Below are 17,058 nucleotides of genomic sequence, written 5' to 3'. Positions count from 1 at the left end.
GGCCATAGATTTCTCTTTATTTACGAAAACAATTAAATAGTATTATTCTTTTTTTTTTTTTTTGGACAGAAGTGGTTAAAAGCACGCTCGCCCCCCCTGCCCCGACTGGGGTGTAGGGGGGGGGGGGCTGGCCGGAGGACGTTTATATTACATTTATAAATAGAAAAATAAAACTCTCAAGCAGGGCGGGTTAGCGGTTAGCGCGGGTTAGAGCTGGGCCCTCTCCCTTCCCTGCAGCCCCGAGCGGTGCGGGGACGGGGACACCGCAGGGGACGGGGACGCTGCGGGTGATGAGCACGCTGCGGGTGATGGGGACACTGCAGGTGATGGGGACGCCATAGGTGACGGGGACACCAGGGGCGATGGGGACATGGCGGGTGACGGGGGACACCGTGGGTGATGGAGACACCGCAGGTGACGGGGACACCGCTCAGCTCGACGGGCAGTGCCGCAGTCCCCAGGCGCAGCGGTTAATAAAGCAATAAATACGGGGGGAGCACGCGGGTGGGGGGGGCTGGGCTGCGGGGACCACCCGACCCCCCCCCAAGCAGCACTGCGGGGTGGCTCCCAGGACACAGGAGGGGGCTGAGCCCTGCTCCCCGCAACATGCCCCCCCCCCTTCACCCCAAGCAGCGCCCAGCCGAGGGGCACCCAACCTCCCCGCGGGGCCGGGGGTGCCCCCGCGCCTCCTCCTTGGCACCCATGGGCGTGAGGGGTCTGGCGCTGGTCCCGGTGCTCCGGCGTGAGGCGTGAGCCCTGCAGGCTTGGGGGGGGGGGGGCCCTACGCCTGCGCGGCCTCATGGCCCAGCACCCCCCAGGCCAGGCGGTAGAGCAGGTGCGAGTACCAGTGCACGCCCGCCTCCGGTGCCGTCCCGTTGCCCCCCTCGGCACGGGCGGGCAGCAGCGAGAGGAGCCCGTGGAAGAGGCGGAGGGGGGCGAAGGCGCGGTGGGCCCAGCGGTGGCTCTCCAGGACGGCGTAGCAGGATGCCAGCACCCCGTTGACCAGCAGGGTCCCGTGGGAGGTGAGGGGGGCGAAGACCCCCACGCCTTCCTCCCGCGAGACCCTCAGCACACGCGCGGGGCGCAGCCCCTGCCCGCCAGCCCCCTGGGCCAGCACCGCGTCCCCCGGCCGCAGGCGGCGGGCGAAGACGGGCAGGAAGGCGGCCGAGCCGTTGGTGGTCCCGCGGGCGGCGAAGACGAGGTGGGACGGGGTGAGGAGCAGCCGGCGCGCCGGGCTGGCCGTCTCGATGGCCACAAAGGAGGCGCGTTGGCCCAGGTCGCGGTGGAGGAAGAGCAGCACCTCGGTGGGCACCAGGCGCCCGCCGGGCTCCGCGCCCAGCACCCAGTCGCCCCGGCGGAGGTCGGCCAAGCCCCGGCGCTCGCCGCTCTTCAGCGTCACCGTCGCGTGGCCCGGGAAGCAGCCGCCGGTGCGCACGGCCAGGGAGTTATCTGGGCAGGTGGAGAACGCCACCGGTGGGTCCCAGCGGCCACCTGGGGGGGAGCGGTGGAGGGGAAAGGGCCCCGAGCAGAGCCGCTCCAACCGGACCCGAACCACCCCCCCCACCCCCCAAAACAAAGCGGACATTTTCCGAAGCCCCCCCCTGCCCCCCATGGTTCCTGTGAGCAGGATCCCTGGCCCGGGCTGAGCGGGCGCTGCAGGGCCCCTTTGTCCGGCCCGCACTGATGCCCTTTGTTCCGCCTGGCCCTGCCGCTGCGGACAGTGACATTTACGGCCACTTTCACTTTCTGTCGATTGTCACTTCTGGCCTGGACCAGGGCTGCTGGCCGGAGCGGCCGCAGGACCAGGGGGGCCACATCCAAAGTGTCTTAAACCCCCCCCCACCGTGCTCTGTGCCCGCACGGGAGGCGAGCCCTGGGGACGGCTCCGTCTGTGCCACTTTGGGGGGGGGGGGGGACGGGGCTGAATATGATTTTTGCCAAGCTGGTGGCTGCGGGGAGCTGAGACAGGCCAGGGGCTACATCCCATGCCGCTCTGGGATGGAAGAGGGGGAGCAGAGGGTGTTGGGGGGCCACAGACCGGGGTGCTCACGGGGAAGGCAGCCCCCCGCCAGCCCCGCTGCGCCGTACCTGCTTTGACAGAGACATGGATGTGCGCCTTGGACTCGTAGTAGACCCAGTCGAAGCCGGCCTCCACGGCCAGGCGCGCCAGCATGCCGTACTTGTGGCGGTCGCGGTCGGAGGTGGTGATGTCCAGCGCCCGGCCCTCGTAGTGCAGCGAGTCGGGGAGGTGGTGCCCGTCCTCGTCCCAGCCCTCCGTCACCCGCAGCTTCACCCCCGGCCACATGTTCATCACCGCGATGGCTAACGAGTTCACCCGCTCTTTGCAGCGCTGGATTTGGGGGGGGGGGGGGGGGACGGGACGAGCACCGGGGTCAGCACCAGCCCCGCCGTGGCACCCGCAGCCCTACCTGGGGCGTCCTGTGCGCAGACAGACAGACGGACACTGGGGGGCTGTGGGGGTTTGGAAGGGGCCATCCCGAAGGGGCTGCTGGCTGGGGGGGCAGATGGAGCCCCCCCCCCCCCCCCAGCCTGCAGAGGGGCACAGCTGAGCTGCCCCCCCCCCGAAATGGTGCAGGTTGAAGGTTAACGTGCCCTGGGGTCCTGCGGTGGAGCCCGGGCAGTCGGGCGGAAAGGGCACGGGACGGTGCCGGGTGTCACCTTCCCCTTGGCCATGGCTGTGATTAATTAACCCGACCGGGGGTGGGCACGGGGCAGAGCCGGGGGGGGTGCAGCCGACCAGAACCAGCCTCACATCCCATAGCGGCACCGTGGGGGGCTCAGCGCCTGCCAGAGCAGGGCAGGATGCGTGCAGCTCCCACGCTGCAGAGAACAGGGCTCTGCAGGGGCACAGCGGGGGGGGGGTCCCACGAGCCGAGGGGGGCAGCGGGGGGGCTCGGGCGGTGCCGATGAGGAGCGCAGGGGCCAGAGCCCGCTCCCGTCCGCCCCAGCAGCCGGCGAGGTCGCGGCGTCCCTCCGTGCCCCGGTGCCCCCCGGTTCCCCGTGCAACAAAGCCGCTCCCGGGAGCGGTGGGACCGCGGGGGCGGGAGTGCGGGGCCCGGTCCCGGGGCTGCCCGGCCCGGGGGGGGGCCCGGCATGCGGCGGGGGGGCAGGAATGCGCCCGGCCCGGCCCGGCCCGGCCCGGCGACAATAGGCGCCTTCCAGCCCGGCTCTGACCTCAGGCCCCGGGAATGCCGGCACGGCCACAAAGGCCCCTTTCAGCCGCCCGCACCCCGGGCCGGCTCCGTGCCCGCGGCCCGTCGGGCTCCGCCGCCCCGGCCCCGCCGCCCCCGCCGCCCCGGTCCGAGGGAGCCGCGGCGCTGCCTGGACCACTCGCAGCATCCCCCGTCGCCATGGCGACCGCGGAGCCGCCCTTCGCCATGGCAACGGCGAGCATCCCGGCGGGACGAGCCGCAGCCCCGGACCCCCGGGAGACGTCTACCGGGGCCGCCCCCTCCCCGTTGGCCCGCCCCGGGGCCGGGCAAGGGCGGCCCCGCGAGCCGGGAGCGGCAGCCCCGGGATCCCCCGGCCGCCCCCGACGCCCCCTCCCCGTTAATCCCCGCCGCGGGTCCTCAGCGTCCCACCCGGTGCCACCGGTACCGGGGCCCGGGGGGAAGCTCCGGGAGAAGCCGGGGAGGGGACCCCGCGCCCCGGGAGGGTCGGAGCCGCCGGGGGACGGTCGGGGCCACCGGGGACCGGTCGGGGCAACCGGGGACCGGTCGGGGCGCTCCCTCCCGCCCCCTCCCCGCCACCCCCGCGCCCCCGGGAGCGCGGCCGGAGGATCCCGGGCGCAGCCCCCACCTCGGTCATGAGCCGGTCCGCCCCCGTGTTCTCCTCGTCCTTGAAGATGATGTCGGGGTTGTAGTTGGGCACCAGCTCCCTGAAGCGCTCCGAGCCCCGCAGCACTTTGCCCTCCGCCTTCCCGCTCGCCCCCAGCGTCTGCTCGGGCACGTTGGGCACGAACTGCTTGTAGAGCAGCGGCGAGAGCTGCCGCCGCCCGAACCGCCGCCGGCCCACCGGGCCCCGGCCCGGGCCGCAGCCCAGCACCGGAGAGGCCAGCAGGAAAGCGGCGAGGCCGAGGAGGCCGAGGGCGAAGCGGCTGCACCGGGGCATCCCGGCCGCCGAGCTCCGCCGGGCCCCGCTGCCTCCGCGGCCCCCGCTTCAGTCACCGGGGGCACGGGCGGCCGGGGCGGGCATGGCACCGGCGCGGCGGCCCCGGGGCTTTTAGCGGCTCCCGGTGCCAGGGGCGGGTCGGCGGCGTTTCCTTCTCACACCCACGGGCCCGTCGCCGCTCCGGGACCCGCGGCCACCCGGGACCAGTGACACCCCCCCCCCCCACGCACCCCCCCCGGGGGCCGCCACCACCCACTCGGAGCGCCCGGGCACCGGCGCGTTTCCCACCCGCGCCCACGGACCCGGCACCCCCTCTCCTGGCGCTGCACCCTGCTCCCGGGGGGGTCCTCGCCGGGGAAAGCCCCCTCCTCCTACCGCTGCGGCCCCGGGACGGGCACCGGGAACCGGGAACCGGCCCCAGGCACTGCACTCCTGGCACTGGCTCGGTCCCGGCCCCGGCCGCCCCGCTCTTGGCACCGCCCCGGCACCGGGACCTCTCCCCGCTCCTGGCACCGTGCCCCGATTCCGGCCCCCCCCACCTCGTCTGGGTCCTGCGTTCCGGTACCGGCCCCCCTCACTTCTCCGGCACCGCGCTCCGGTACCGGGACCCCCCCCCCCCCTTTCCCCCTTTTCCTTATCTCGCCGCCGCGCGTCCGGTGCCGGCCCCGCTCCCCTCGCCTGTCACTGCCCTCCGGGACCGGGTCCCCCCCTTCCCCGGCACCGCGCCCCGCTCCCGGGACCGTTTCTCCCGCCGCTGCCCCCTGGCACCGGAGCCGCCCGTTATCCTACGGCTGCCCCGCCGGTACCGGCAGCTCCTCCACCCCCTGGCCGAGCCGCCGGTACCGAGCCCCAATTCCTGGCTCTCCCCACTTCTCCCCCGTTTGCTGCCGCCCCCGGTACCGGTACCCGCTCCTGGCGCTGCCCCCGGTACCGGGCTGCCCGCAGCCGCCCCGGGCCGTGTCGGGCGGCCCCGGCCGGGTGCCCCCCACCTGCACCCGCTCGGCTCCGGCACTGGGCAGCGCCGCCGGGTCCCTCCGGCCCCGCCTCGGAGCCCGGCCCCCGGGAGCGGCGGCAGCGGCGGCCACATCCCCCGGGGCCGCCCCCGCCGGGGCCGCGCTGCCCGGGACGGCCCCTCCGAGCCCCGGGTGTCCCCCCCCCTCCCGGCACCCCAGGGAGCCGCCCGTGCCCCCCTCCCCAAGAGCACCCCCAGCCACGACGAGGAGGCACCCGAGGGTGCCAAGGAGCCCGGCGAGGGCAGGAGGCAGCGGCAGGCTGGGAGCGGAGGGGGGGGCCCGGCCGCCAGCCCCCCTGCAGCCCCCCCTGCAGCCCCCGTGCCAGCCCAGGGTGACCGGGATGGGAGCAGGGCGCAGGGAAATCGCGGGCACCGATGGCCTCATTTCCTTCTATATAAACCCGGTTTCCTGCGCTTCCTGCTCAGCCCTGGCTCGGGGTGGGGATGGGGGGGGGCGATGGCCCCCCTATGCACGGGGAGGGGGGGGCAGCCTGGCGCAGCCCCAGCCCGGGCAGGATGGGTGGGGGGCCTGTTCCTGGGCAGCTTCCGTGAGCCCCCCCTCCCTGGGCCACAGAGGGGCCGGAGCCCCCCCAGGCCCCTGCGGTGGGGGCAGATGGGCTCAGAGCAGCTCAGCCCCCCCATTCCCACACCCCAAAGCCACCCGGTGCTGCCCCCCCCCCCCCCCCATTTCAGACTGGGGCTATCAGCACCAGGAACTGGGGCCAGGAGCAGCCCTCACCTTCGGCCCTTCCTGGAGCGGGCTCGTTAGCCACGGCCAGGAAGAGGGTTAATTACGGCCCCCAGGGAGAAGGCAGGAGCAGAGCCCCCCCCATAGGAACTCTAATCCCTGCCCAAGCCCCCCCCCAAGCCCTGCCCTAAGGTGGAACCAAATCATGCAGCTCGAAAATTTTTTATATATTAAAAAAAAAACAGAGTTTGTTTATTGCTCCGAACAAATAACTGGTAACAGAGACCTGACCAACTCATCACACAGCTGCTGGGGGGGCCCTGCCCCAGCCCTGCTCCTTCTTGGGGGGGGGGGGTCAACCAGCGCCCCCTGGCAGCCCCCAGAGCAACAGGGGGATGGGGTGCGGGGTGACGGGGGGGCAGAGGAGCACGGGGCCCCGCCGTTAGTGTTAGCGGGATGCCTGGGGAGGGGGGAGACATTGAAAACCACACAAACTCCAAGAGAGCAGCACTGGGGGGGGGGCAAAGGGCCCGGCCCCACGAGGTATGTAAAGGAGTGGGGGGGCTGCAGCCAGCACAGCCCCGGGAGCTGCAGTCCCCTGACGGGGGCACGGCTCAAGGCCAAGGCTCAGTAGCGCAACAGGCTGAGATAGGACTGGGGGGGGGGGGGGGGGCACAGCCAGGCCCCCTCCTGGAGGCTCAGCTCCTCCTGGGGTGCTCCAGCATCCCTGACGCACCCGGCGGCATCGGGACCAGCGCTGCAGCCGTCCTCGGGGTGGGGAGGGGACAGCCTTGTGCCCCCAGCCCTAGCAGCGCTCGCCCAGGGGCCGGGAGCGCGGCACGGGCAGCGGCAGCTTGTGCAGACCTGGGTGCAGAGGGAGAGGGTGAGAGGCAGGCAGGGGACGGCCCCAGCGCCTTGTCCCGTGTCCCCAGTGTCCCCGTCCTCACCAAAGGCGCGGAGCAGCTCCTCCTGCACGGCCCAGGTCACCTTCTTCACCAGGCACAGCGTGGTGAGCGCCGCAAAGCCCATGTTGTAGAGGAAGACGATGTAGAAGTTCCCCAGCCAGTTGAAGCGGCCAAAATCCCCCAGGAGGTCAAAGCGGGTGATCCCTGCACGAGGCGGGGGGGTGGGGGGTGGGGGGGTCAGGGCACGCCGGCCCCGGGGGGCTGCCCCAGCCCCAGCCCCACCGCAGCTCACCCAGCGTCCTGGAGAAGACGGGCAGGGCAGAGCTGAGCACCAGCAAGGACACGCAGTTCCCGATGATCTGCGGGGGAAGAAGGAGCATTTGAAGGAGCCACGGCACAGCCCCACCACGGTCCTGAGCCTGCTCCCGGGGCCCCGCAGCAGCCGGGGCTGTGCTGGAGGCAGGGGGAGCCGGCGGGACGCGCGGTGCCCTCGTGTGGGGATGCCGCACAGCGCACAAGGACACGGGCACAGCCACGCATCACCTGGGGGACCCCCAGCCTGGGGGGGGGCTCTCACCTTGGTGAGGGGGGTGTCCTGCCTCTCGGGGAGCAGCCGGGTGAAGAGGGGGGAGCTGTAGAAGCCCACGACGGAGGAGAGCATCAGGTAGCTGCGAGGGGGCGTTAAGGAGAGGACAGAGGGGACAGCGCAGGGGACAGCGCAGGGGACAGCCACCGGTGCCCGTGTGAAGGATACAAGATGAGGATGACCTGCAGGGCAGCTCCAAAGGTGCCGAAGATGGAGAAGGAGACCTGGCCCAGGGGCGCATCCTGCGGGGCAGGAGGCACTTTGTGGGAACGAGCCCGGCAGACGGGGCTCCTCGCTGTCCCCTGTCCTCCCACCCCCCCCCCAGGTACCTGGATACCCCGTGGCATCGCGGCATCGTCCAGCAACAGTTCCAGGACGTGGAAGCAGACGATGAGCACCGAGATCCCCTGGGAAGAGGAGGAGGAGGAGGGAGTCAGGGCGTCTGTGGGGCCCTACGACACACAGGGGGACAGGGACAAGATGGGGACCCGGCCAGGGACACTTACTGTCAGCGCCAGGAGGCCCAGCATGGCCAGGGGGTAGCCCAGGTTCCTCTGCCAGGGCGACGCTCGGTGCCGCAGCTCTGCGGGGAGGACGTTACGGCCCCTGCCCCACGGCACCCCCGTCCCTCTCACCACAGGGCGCAGGCTCCCAGAGGACCAGTGCTCCCAGTGCTCCCAGTGCCCAGCTCCGGTCGCCCCAGCTCCTTACCCAGCTTCCGCCTTTTGCTCTGGATGGCGAGGAGCTGCTCCCGCAGCAGCCCCACGTTCAGGTTCAGCCAGCAGGAAGCTTTGCCTGCAGGGGGAGACACCGAGGGGCTCGCGGGGGCCGAGGGCTCCCCACGTGCTGAGGGATTGGGGTCCCCTGGGCACCCCAAGGCACCTCCCCAGCCAGCGCCTGCGCTGGGCACCCACCGGACGTGATCCTGCGGGACACGGCGGCTTCCTCGAACCTCGTGCAGCTCAGCTGCTCGTCCAGGTCTTCCAGGAGCTGGGGACGGGCCAGGAGCCGTGAGCAGGGGACACGGGTGGCACCCCGGGAGCTAGGGGCCCAGGCAGCCTCGCGGCTTGGGGACACCAAGACCCCAGGCAGGGCCTCACGGGGGGGGCACCTTACCCGGGGTTTCACCAGCAGCTTCCCCGTGACGGTGAACATGGTGGAGAGGCCAAAGGGGGTGCACACTGCGGGTAGGAGGAGAGGGTGAGCCCCAGCACCCTACCCCTCCCTGGGCCACCAGAAGGGTCCTGAGCTGCCCCACCACGCCAGGGAGCGTCCCCACAGTACCCTGACTTACGCAGCAGGAGCAGCACGCCAAAGAGCGAGATGCAGGAGTAGAGGTAGGGCAGGTAGTACTCCCAGAGGTCTGCGGAGACAGGGGGCAGGATGCAGCAGGCCCCCAGGGCAGCCCTCCTCCTGCCCCTTTCAGCACCAGGGGCCCCATCCTGCCCCACCAGCCCAGAACCCTGAGCCCTGGCAGCACCCACCGTAGAGGGACTGGCGACTGGCCGCGTTGTTGCCGACGATGGCAGAGGCCACCCAGACCATGCCCAGCACCAGCAGCGTCAGCAGCAGCAGCACCACCGACGTCTCGTACACCCTGGCCATGATGCCCTGAGGGAACGGGATCAGCAGCAAGCCAGGGAGAGGGACACAGGGTTGGGGACAGGCCCCATGGGGCCACGTACCTTCTTGGACCCCGCAAAGCCCTCCGACTCGGTGAAGAAGTATGCAAAGGGCATGAGGAAGACAAGGGACATGTTGGAGAAGAGGAAGACCAAGTTCCAGAGGCCTGGGAGGGACAGAATAGGGTGAGCTCCCGGTGGGGCAGCCCCAACCTGCAGCCCTGGGCACCCCGGGGCCACCCCACGCGCACCCACCGTGGATGAGGGACCCGTTCAGCCACTGGATGTAGTAGTTGTGGGGGAAGGAGAGCAGCACCTCGTTGCTGATGATGGAGAAGGGGAGCAGGAGCACGGCACCCAGCGCCACGGCCAGGGTGAAGGTGCACATCCCCAGCCTGCGGGAGGGACGAGTGTTGACTCCAGCCCCTGCGTGGATGTCACAGCCCGGCCACAAACCCCCCAGGGGGGGGTCACTGGCCCCCATGGAGCTGGGGAACGCCGTGTCCCAGCCGGGCAGGGAGAGGGAAGTGGCTGACCTGGAGCAGCACAGGGGAGGAACTTACGCAATCCTGTTGACAGCAGCGTCCTCGTCATCGTGAACTGAGGAGGAACAAACCACCAGGATGGCTCCCTGCTTTTCCCCCCCCGCCGCCTCCCCCCCCAAACGGAGCTGCAAAGCCCGGCAGCGCTCCCGAGGGAGCTGGGGCTCTGCTCCCCTCCTGTGGCAGCCCCGGGAGATGCCCCACAGAGAAGGATGCCCCAGGAATGTGGGCTGTGGTGGGACTGGGGCTGCTGAGGGAGGCAGAAAGCAGCGGAGGAGCATCTCGGGGGAGGCTCGGTTTGGCTGCCCCTCGCCCCTACCTGCCGCGAAGTCCGTCTGCTTCTTGAAGTGGGTTATGATGAAGTGGCAGAGGATGTAGAGGCTGGCAAAGAGCAGGGCGCAGATCTGTGGGCAGAGCAGCGTGGGCAGCGCTGGTGGACCCAGAGGGCAGCGCTCCCACCCTGGGCTCTGCCACCGGGACCTGTCAGCTCCACCCTATTTGTTTTTCCAGTCCTGGCCCTGTTCACTCACCCCACACGTGTGCTCGGCCCTACCCACACACAGGGGCTGCACCCAGGGCTCACCCACTGGGTGCTCGCAAGCTGCCAGGAGGTCCCACAGGGGTTGGGAGCGGGGGGCGAACACGGGCAACAACTCTGGGGCAGCCCGCACCAGCAGAGTTGCGGGCAGCTGGGACCCCCAGCCCCGCAGCCCTCATCCTGCTGGCACCAGCACCCAGCGGGGCTGCGGGAGCAGCTTTGGGCCAGGCACCAAGGCCAGCTGCAGGGTCTGTCCATCCCTCCCGCCCCCGCCAGCACGCCGAGGCCCAGCCAGAGCAGGCGACGTTCGAGGAACACAGCGACCTTTCATCCCTGCGGGTACGCGGCGAAACAGGGAAAGGTCGCCCGAATCTACCGCCTTGGCACGGGCGGAGTGGAGCGGCACCTCCCTCCTGCCAGAGGCTTGGCTGGGAGTCCCAGGGGTGGGGGGATGCCCAGTGGGGTGGCAGGGAGCCCCTGGAGCCCCCCACGGGTGGTCTCCAGCCTCTGCTTTCATCCAGGGAAGCGCCACAAGCTGTGAGCTTCCTTCTGCCCATGGGCTGCATCCCAAAGTGGAAAGCTCTGCTTGGCCAAGGGACCCCAAACACCTGCACCCAGAAAGCGTGCAAGAAAGGGGCCTCGCGAGGAGGCCCCACAAGGAGGCCCGGGACAGGCCGGGTAGGGGAGCGGTGTCCCTGCTCCATCCCAGCGTAGGGCGAGGGCTCCCCAGCGGCGCTGACGCAACCACGGGGCAGGAGTGAGGCAGAGCTCCACAACGTGGCTCGGGAAAGTCTGAAAGGTCGAGCGAGCTCCACGTTGGCTGTGCTGAGCCAGGAGTTCCCGGGGCAGAGGCAGCTCAGCGGGGTGGAGGCCTGGGGAGCTCCGGAGCAGTAATGCTCGGCTCTGGCCACCCCGCACGCAGCATCCCAGGGACCCTTGGGAGATGCCAGGGCCAGGACACGTGGGTGCCCCCACATCCCTGACCCGTGGCAGGGGGTGCTGCAGCCGGCAGAGCCAGGACCAGAGCAGCAGCCCCAGCTGCTCCCCTCCACGGTGCCCCCAGACCTGGGGAGCTCTGCAGGGCCCCTGTCCGCTCTCATTGGCGCTGAGCGCCCTGGGGCAGGGACAGGGGCACCTGGCCCGAGTCTGGCACAACTCTGATGCTGCTCCGCCAGCCCAGCACTGGGCCCCCACAGCCCTCCCCCATGGCTGGGGGCTCCCCAGGGGCATGGGAGGTGCTGGGGCACTGCAGGACCCCAGAGCTACAGGGGAAGGCCAGGACCAGGGACCACATCCTGGCCCCCTTGCACCCCATGGACCCCCCCCACCCCTTTGGGAGGGGAGACCGTAGCGGGCCCTGGCTGTGCTCAGAGGCAGGGGGCGGCTCCTGCCGGGCCGAGGGGCCCCGCTCTGCCTGGGACAGGCTCCCCGCGCTCCCCGGGCCGAGCCGAGCCGGGCCGGGCTATCTGCGGGGCGCACGGCAGCACGGCGCGGCTGTGGCACCGATAAGGACCGGGCGTGGGGCGCAGCCCCGGCGGCGGCCGGGCTCCGGAGCTGCCCCCGGGGGGGGATGCAGGGTCCCAGCGCCCCCCCCCCCCCCCCCAGCGGGACCCCGGCCCCGCAGGACGCCCCCTCCCCGCCGCCCGCGCCCCGCACTCACGATGCATTCGCGGACCCGTTCGTGGAAAAGCTGCTCCCGCACGGCCAGGGCGTCGTGCTCCACAGGGGCCATGGGGCGGCCAGCATGGCCGAGCCGAGCCGAGCCGAGCCGGGGCAGGACAAAGCGCAGGGCAGAGCCGGGCCGGATCCGGACACAGCGCAGGGCCGGGCCGAGTCGAGCCAGGCCAAAGCGCAGAGCCGAGCCGAGCCGAGCCGGATCCGGACACAGCGCAGGGCCAGGCCGGGCCGGGCCGAGTCGTGCGGGGCCGCCCGCAGAACCAGGAGGCGAGACGAGGCCCCGCCCCCCGACCGGCCCCGCCCCCCGCATCCCCTATTGGCTGCCGGCTTTGAATGAGGCGCCGCTCATTGGCCAAGGGCTGCACGGGCGGCCCCCATTGGCTGGAGGCGCCGCCACGTTCCCAGCCGCCGCTCCCACGGCCCCGCCGGACTCCCCCCTCCCCCCGAAAGCAGGAAGCCGGGATTACCGCGGGGGCCGGGGCTAATCCCCCGGCCAGCTCTCCTGGGCTAATCCGCGGGTTAATCCGTCCATATCCAAACCCCGGCGAGGACAGGGGGAAGCACAGGATCTGCTGGGAGGCCCCCGTGTGAGGAAACAGCCCCCCCTCCACCCACCCCCAGTAGGGGTTTGGCCCCCAGCAGCTCCCCCAAGGCCCCCCGAGCAGCAGAACCAGCGCCCCTCACCCTCTAAACCCAAGGGAGGGGGAAACGCGCCCCCCCCCCCCGGCAGGGGAAGTCAGAGCCAGCTCCAGCAGGAGCATCCCCCCCCCCCCCCCCCCCCCCCGCAGCCGGCTCATTGGGCAAGGACAATGGGGACAGCGTGTTCCCACGGGGCTGGGGCCGGCCAGCCACAGGGCCTGAACCAGAGCACTTGTATCCAACACAGAGGCAGCTTTTCTTAAAGCCTTTTATTCACAGACATGGTGCAGACACATGGAAAACAGACAGGATCACATTGGAGTGAGCGCCTAGCCAGAGCAGCGCATCCTTCTAGCCAGGGCCGGTGCCCAGACCCACACCTGGTGCACAAGAAAGCTGAAGTGTTTGAAGCTGACACTTTGTGGACATGCTACAGCGACAGAAGGAACCCAGCCTTTAGTATTCCTCCCCTTCCTCCTCTCCCTCCCCTTCCACCGAGTCCACCCCCACCTCCTCGTAATCCTTCTCCAGGGCGGCCATGTCCTCCCTGGCCTCCGAGAACTCCCCCTCCTCCATGCCCTCGCCCACGTACCAGTGCACAAAGGCACGCTTGGCGTACATCAGGTCGAACTTGTGGTCCAGGCGGGCCCAGGCCTCGGCGATGGCCGTGGTGTTGCTCAGCATGCAGACGGCGCGCTGCACCTTGGCCAGGTCCCCCCCGGGCACCACCGTGGGAGGCTGGTAGTTGATGCCCACCTTGAAACCAGTCGGGCACCAGTCCACGAACTGGATGCTGCGCTTGGTCTTGATGGTGGCGATGGCGGCGTTGACATCCTTGGGCACCACGTCCCCGCGGTACAGCAGGCAGCACGCCATGTACTTGCCGTGCCGCGGGTCGCACTTCACCATCTGGTTGGCCGGCTCGAAGCAGGCGTTGGTGATCTCGGCCACCGAGAGCTGCTCGTGGTAAGCCTTCTCGGCCGAGATGACGGGGGCATAGGTGGCCAGGGGGAAGTGGATGCGCGGGTACGGCACCAGGTTGGTCTGGAACTCGGTCAGGTCAACATTCAGGGCCCCGTCGAAGCGCAGGGAGGCCGTGATGGAGGACACGATCTGGCTGATGAGGCGGTTGAGGTTGGTGTAGGTGGGCCTCTCGATGTCCAGGTTCCTGCGGCAGATGTCGTAGATGGCCTCGTTGTCCACCATGAAGGCGCAGTCGGAGTGCTCCAGCGTGGTGTGGGTGGTGAGGATGGAGTTGTAGGGCTCCACCACGGCCGTGGAGACCTGCGGGGCCGGGTAGATGGAGAACTCCAGCTTGGACTTCTTGCCGTAGTCGACTGAGAGGCGCTCCATGAGCAGGGAGGTGAAGCCGGAGCCGGTGCCGCCCCCAAAGCTGTGGAAGACCAGGAAGCCCTGCAGCCCCGTGCACTGGTCAGCCTGGGGGGGGGGGGGTGGAGAAAAAGAAGAGAAGACGAGACATAAGTATCAGTTTTTCTGACTTCAAGCTGCTCCTGATTTGTCCAGGAAGGGAAGTGTTCAGCCCTGCTATCTCAAGCCTTTGAGGCATCTCGGATCAGGAACACAAGCAGGGGTTGCATGTGCTGGCAGGGTCTGCCTGGGCAAAGGACCCTGGGGACACACAGGAGCCAGCCCCGTGCCCAGCACAACTTGCACGCCTGCCTGGGGCTGTGCTTTACAGAGCACATTGAGGTGCCTGGGGCCAGAATTCCCTGGAGGCGCTGCCTGGGCAGGAGCCTTGCAGCAGCCAACATCACCATCGCCCTCCGTGTACAGAGGGCAGGCACGAGCTGCCCCCATGGAAGTTAAACCCTCAGCTCCGACTGCTGGCGAGCGGTCAGTAAAGTAGGATCAGAGTCCGTGTCAAGGGGAAGCCTCGCACGACCCAACCAAGAACGAAAGTGAAGTTCCCCAAGGGCAGAAGGCGGCCGTTGCACTCCCTGCCACGGCCACCCCCAGGGCCAAGTCCAGGGCTGGCAGCAGCAGCACATCTGCAGCACCTGAGCACAGAGGACTCAGGACCGCACAAGCACCGGCACTACCACGAGCCATCAGCTGGTGCTGGGAGAACCCAGGAGGGGTTAAATGCACCAGGACCCCGGGGCACAGCCCAGCTCCTCGCTCTCCCCCGGGTGCCCATAGGGGCTCACCCCTTCCCCAAAGGCTGCGGCGGTGCAGGCACCCCCGAGGCTTTGTACCCACCAGCTTGCGGATGCGGTCGAGCACCAGGTCGATGATCTCCTTGCCGATGGTGTAGTGCCCCCGCGCGTAGTTGTTGGCCGCATCCTCCTTGCCCGTGATCAGCTGCTCGGGGTGGAAGAGCTGCCGGTACGTCCCCGTGCGCACCTCGTCTGCGGGACAGCCCGAGCACCCCGTTAGCACCGGGCACCCCCCTCGGCACCCACCGCCCCCCATCCCGGCTCCCCGCGCTCACCGATCACCGTGGGCTCCAGGTCCACGAAGACGGCCCGGGGCACGTGCTTGCCGGCCCCCGTCTCGCTGAAGAAGGTGTTGAAGGAGTCGTCCCCCCCGCCGATGGTCTTGTCGCTGGGCATCTGCCCGTCGGGCTGGATGCCGTGCTCCAGGCAGTACAGCTCCCAGCAGGCATTGCCGATCTGCACGCCCGCTTGGCCCACGTGGATGGAGATGCACTCGCGCTGCAGGGACGGAGCGGGGACAGAGCGGTCACCAGTGCAGCCCCAGCAGCGCAGGCAGGGGGCACAAATCCTGTCTGGGCTGGGACCAGCAGCGTGGCGGTGCCACCCGGCACGGGCTGGGGCAGGAGAGCGTCACCACGGGGCAACCATTTTGTGCCCGAGCTCCAAAGGGCATAGAAGGCTCGTCGCCATCTCAGCCCTCCGGCTGAGCTGTGTGTGGCCAAGCCCCAAACCAGCAGGGTGGCGAGCTGGGGGGGGGGGACACACTCGTGCTTGGGGACAGACCAGAGCCACCATTTCCCAGCCGAGCCCCAGCACAGCACCCCAGGACCCCTCAAGTCCCTGTGCTGCCTGGCATCGGGCTCCATCCTGCTTCTGAGCCATGCGCGACCTTGCACCCGGCAGGCCGGGGAGGCCATTTCGCAGCCTCGCGGTGCAGGAAGGGCGAGGCCGGGCGAGGAGGAGGATGACGACGAGGAGGAAGCAGGCAGCGCAGCAGCACGGATGTGACCGCGGTGCTGCGGGCGGTGGGGACAACACACCGAGCCACCGCATGGCCCAAAACCACCGTGAAGAGCAGATGCTGCCAACACCCAGCTGGGGGGGGGGGGGTCCAGCTATCCCAGTCCACCCCCCTTGCCCCCCCCCACCCTGATCCAGCACATTCCCAGCCGCACCCAGTGCGGCACCACCTGCTCCAGCACATTCCTCCCACCCCGGCAGGGCAGATGGCGCCCGCCCTGGGGGAGCTAAGCCCAGGTTTTAGTGGTGGGGAGACCACAGGAGACCCCCCCGCCACCCCCCCCAGCAGCCCCTGGGCAGGATTAGCCCCACGGGGGCTCATTCGGCTTGGACTCGACTGGGTGTAAGGAGCAAACTGGGACAAAGGGGAGAATGTGGGGCCCCCTTAGCGGTGCTGGGGGGCTCAGCATGGGATTTGGGGGGGATGGGCCCCCCAAAAGAATGGGTGCTGGGGGGGGCAGGAGCGCACCCGCGCCTTCCCGCGCGCGGGAACGGTAACGGTCGGGGCTGGGCGCCAAAAAGGAGCCGGCGCCCCGCCCCCACCCGGCGATTGGAGGGAGGTAAGGGGGGGCTGGCACCGCGTGCTGCTCCCAAAGGGGTCCTCCAGGCACGGGCAGCACCCCCACCCCCTGTTCTGCCCCCCCCCCCGACCCCTGATCGAGACCCCAACCCCTCCTCTGCCCTCCCAGGTCCCACTTATGCCCCCCCAGTCCCTGCTCTGCCTCCCCCAGCCCTTCTCCTACCCCCCCAGACCTTCCTCTGCCCCCCCCCAGCCCCTGCTCTGCCTCCCCAGCCCTTCCCCTGCCCCCCCAGCCCCTGCTCCGCCCCCCCCAGCCCTTCCCCCCCACCTCCTACATTACCCCCCCTTCCCCCCCACCCCGAGGGCGGCTCCCCTTTCCCCCAACCCCTGCTGTGTCCCTCCGCTGCCCCCCCCATCTCCTACTTTACCCAGAGCCCCCCCAACCTGCGTCCCCCAGCCCCAGCCCCCGCCCTCCAGCCCCAGCCCCGTGTTCCCCCCACTCCTGACCCCCCCCAGCCCTGTGTGCCCTCCCCCCCCCCCGTACCATGGCTGCAGGCTGTTACTCGTCCCGACCACCAAGGAGTCGACGCAAGTACCGGGCTGCGGCCCCCCCCCCGGCCGCCCTCTTATACAGCACCCGGGGGTGGGCCTCGCCCGCAACGCCCCCCTATTGGCCGGCGAACCCGTCCATCCGAGCCAACCGCAGCGCTGATTGGCTGCGCCGCGTGGCGCGCTCCACCTTCCCCCCCCCCGCTCCAGGGCGGACGCTTTGCCCCCCCCCCCCCCCAGCCGTGGGGGTGCAGCCCGCGAGGGGGGCTTATGGGGGGGGGGGGCCGGGGTGAGGGGCTGCAGAGCCCCTGGAAGCCCCCCCGCCCCCCCCAGCTCTGTCCTTGCCCGCTGTGTGGTGGGGGGGGTACCGTGGCCGTTGCCGTCCCCCCCCCCGCCAGTCCCCGCCCGCCCCGGTGCGGTTTTGCTGCAGAGGAAAACTGCGACAGTGCTGG

The 17,058-nt window shown here is 70.3% G+C and overlaps 3 protein-coding genes across 5 annotated transcripts; all 3 read right to left on the bottom strand.

Moving 5' to 3' along the window:
- Positions 1 to 4,251, bottom strand: DHH (desert hedgehog signaling molecule). The gene is made up of 3 exons (XM_083814122.1): positions 3,820 to 4,251; positions 2,089 to 2,350; positions 1 to 1,449 (listed from the first exon to the last, which is right to left on the bottom strand). Exons 1-3 carry the CDS (start codon positions 4,129 to 4,131, stop codon positions 782 to 784), a joined length of 1,242 nt encoding a protein of 413 aa, XP_083670248.1. The 5' UTR covers positions 4,132 to 4,251; the 3' UTR covers positions 1 to 781.
- Positions 4,252 to 6,049: 1,798 nt separating this feature from the next.
- Positions 6,050 to 12,026, bottom strand: LMBR1L (limb development membrane protein 1 like). 3 transcript variants are annotated; one of them, XM_083814121.1, is made up of 17 exons: positions 11,685 to 12,026; positions 9,806 to 9,890; positions 9,508 to 9,544; positions 9,200 to 9,339; positions 9,008 to 9,111; positions 8,807 to 8,933; positions 8,617 to 8,685; positions 8,439 to 8,503; positions 8,237 to 8,312; positions 8,034 to 8,117; positions 7,829 to 7,905; positions 7,652 to 7,729; positions 7,491 to 7,564; positions 7,314 to 7,404; positions 7,029 to 7,095; positions 6,779 to 6,940; positions 6,050 to 6,695 (listed from the first exon to the last, which is right to left on the bottom strand). In XM_083814121.1, exons 1-17 carry the CDS (start codon positions 12,009 to 12,011, stop codon positions 6,637 to 6,639), a joined length of 1,722 nt encoding a protein of 573 aa, XP_083670247.1. In that variant the 5' UTR covers positions 12,012 to 12,026; the 3' UTR covers positions 6,050 to 6,636. The 3 variants fall into 3 exon arrangements, 2 of the variants coding, with proteins under 2 accessions (XP_083670247.1, XP_083670246.1); XR_014575795.1 differs by having other exon boundaries at positions 6,056 to 6,695; positions 8,607 to 8,685; XM_083814120.1 differs by having other exon boundaries at positions 6,090 to 6,695; positions 7,829 to 7,928; positions 8,607 to 8,685.
- Positions 12,027 to 12,594: 568 nt separating this feature from the next.
- On the bottom strand, positions 12,595 to 16,809 carry TUBA1B (tubulin alpha 1b). Its single transcript, XM_083814115.1, has 4 exons — positions 16,602 to 16,809; positions 14,793 to 15,015; positions 14,561 to 14,709; positions 12,595 to 13,777 (listed from the first exon to the last, which is right to left on the bottom strand). Exons 1-4 carry the CDS (start codon positions 16,602 to 16,604, stop codon positions 12,797 to 12,799), a joined length of 1,356 nt encoding a protein of 451 aa, XP_083670241.1. The 5' UTR covers positions 16,605 to 16,809; the 3' UTR covers positions 12,595 to 12,796.
- Positions 16,810 to 17,058: the final 249 nt, after the last annotated feature.

The sequence above is a fragment of the Anser anser genome, assembly GCF_964211835.1.
Source record: "Anser anser genome assembly, chromosome: 30".
In the NCBI taxonomy this organism is placed as follows: domain Eukaryota; kingdom Metazoa; phylum Chordata; class Aves; order Anseriformes; family Anatidae; genus Anser; species Anser anser.
This window is presented reverse-complemented; position numbering and strand designations above follow the sequence as displayed.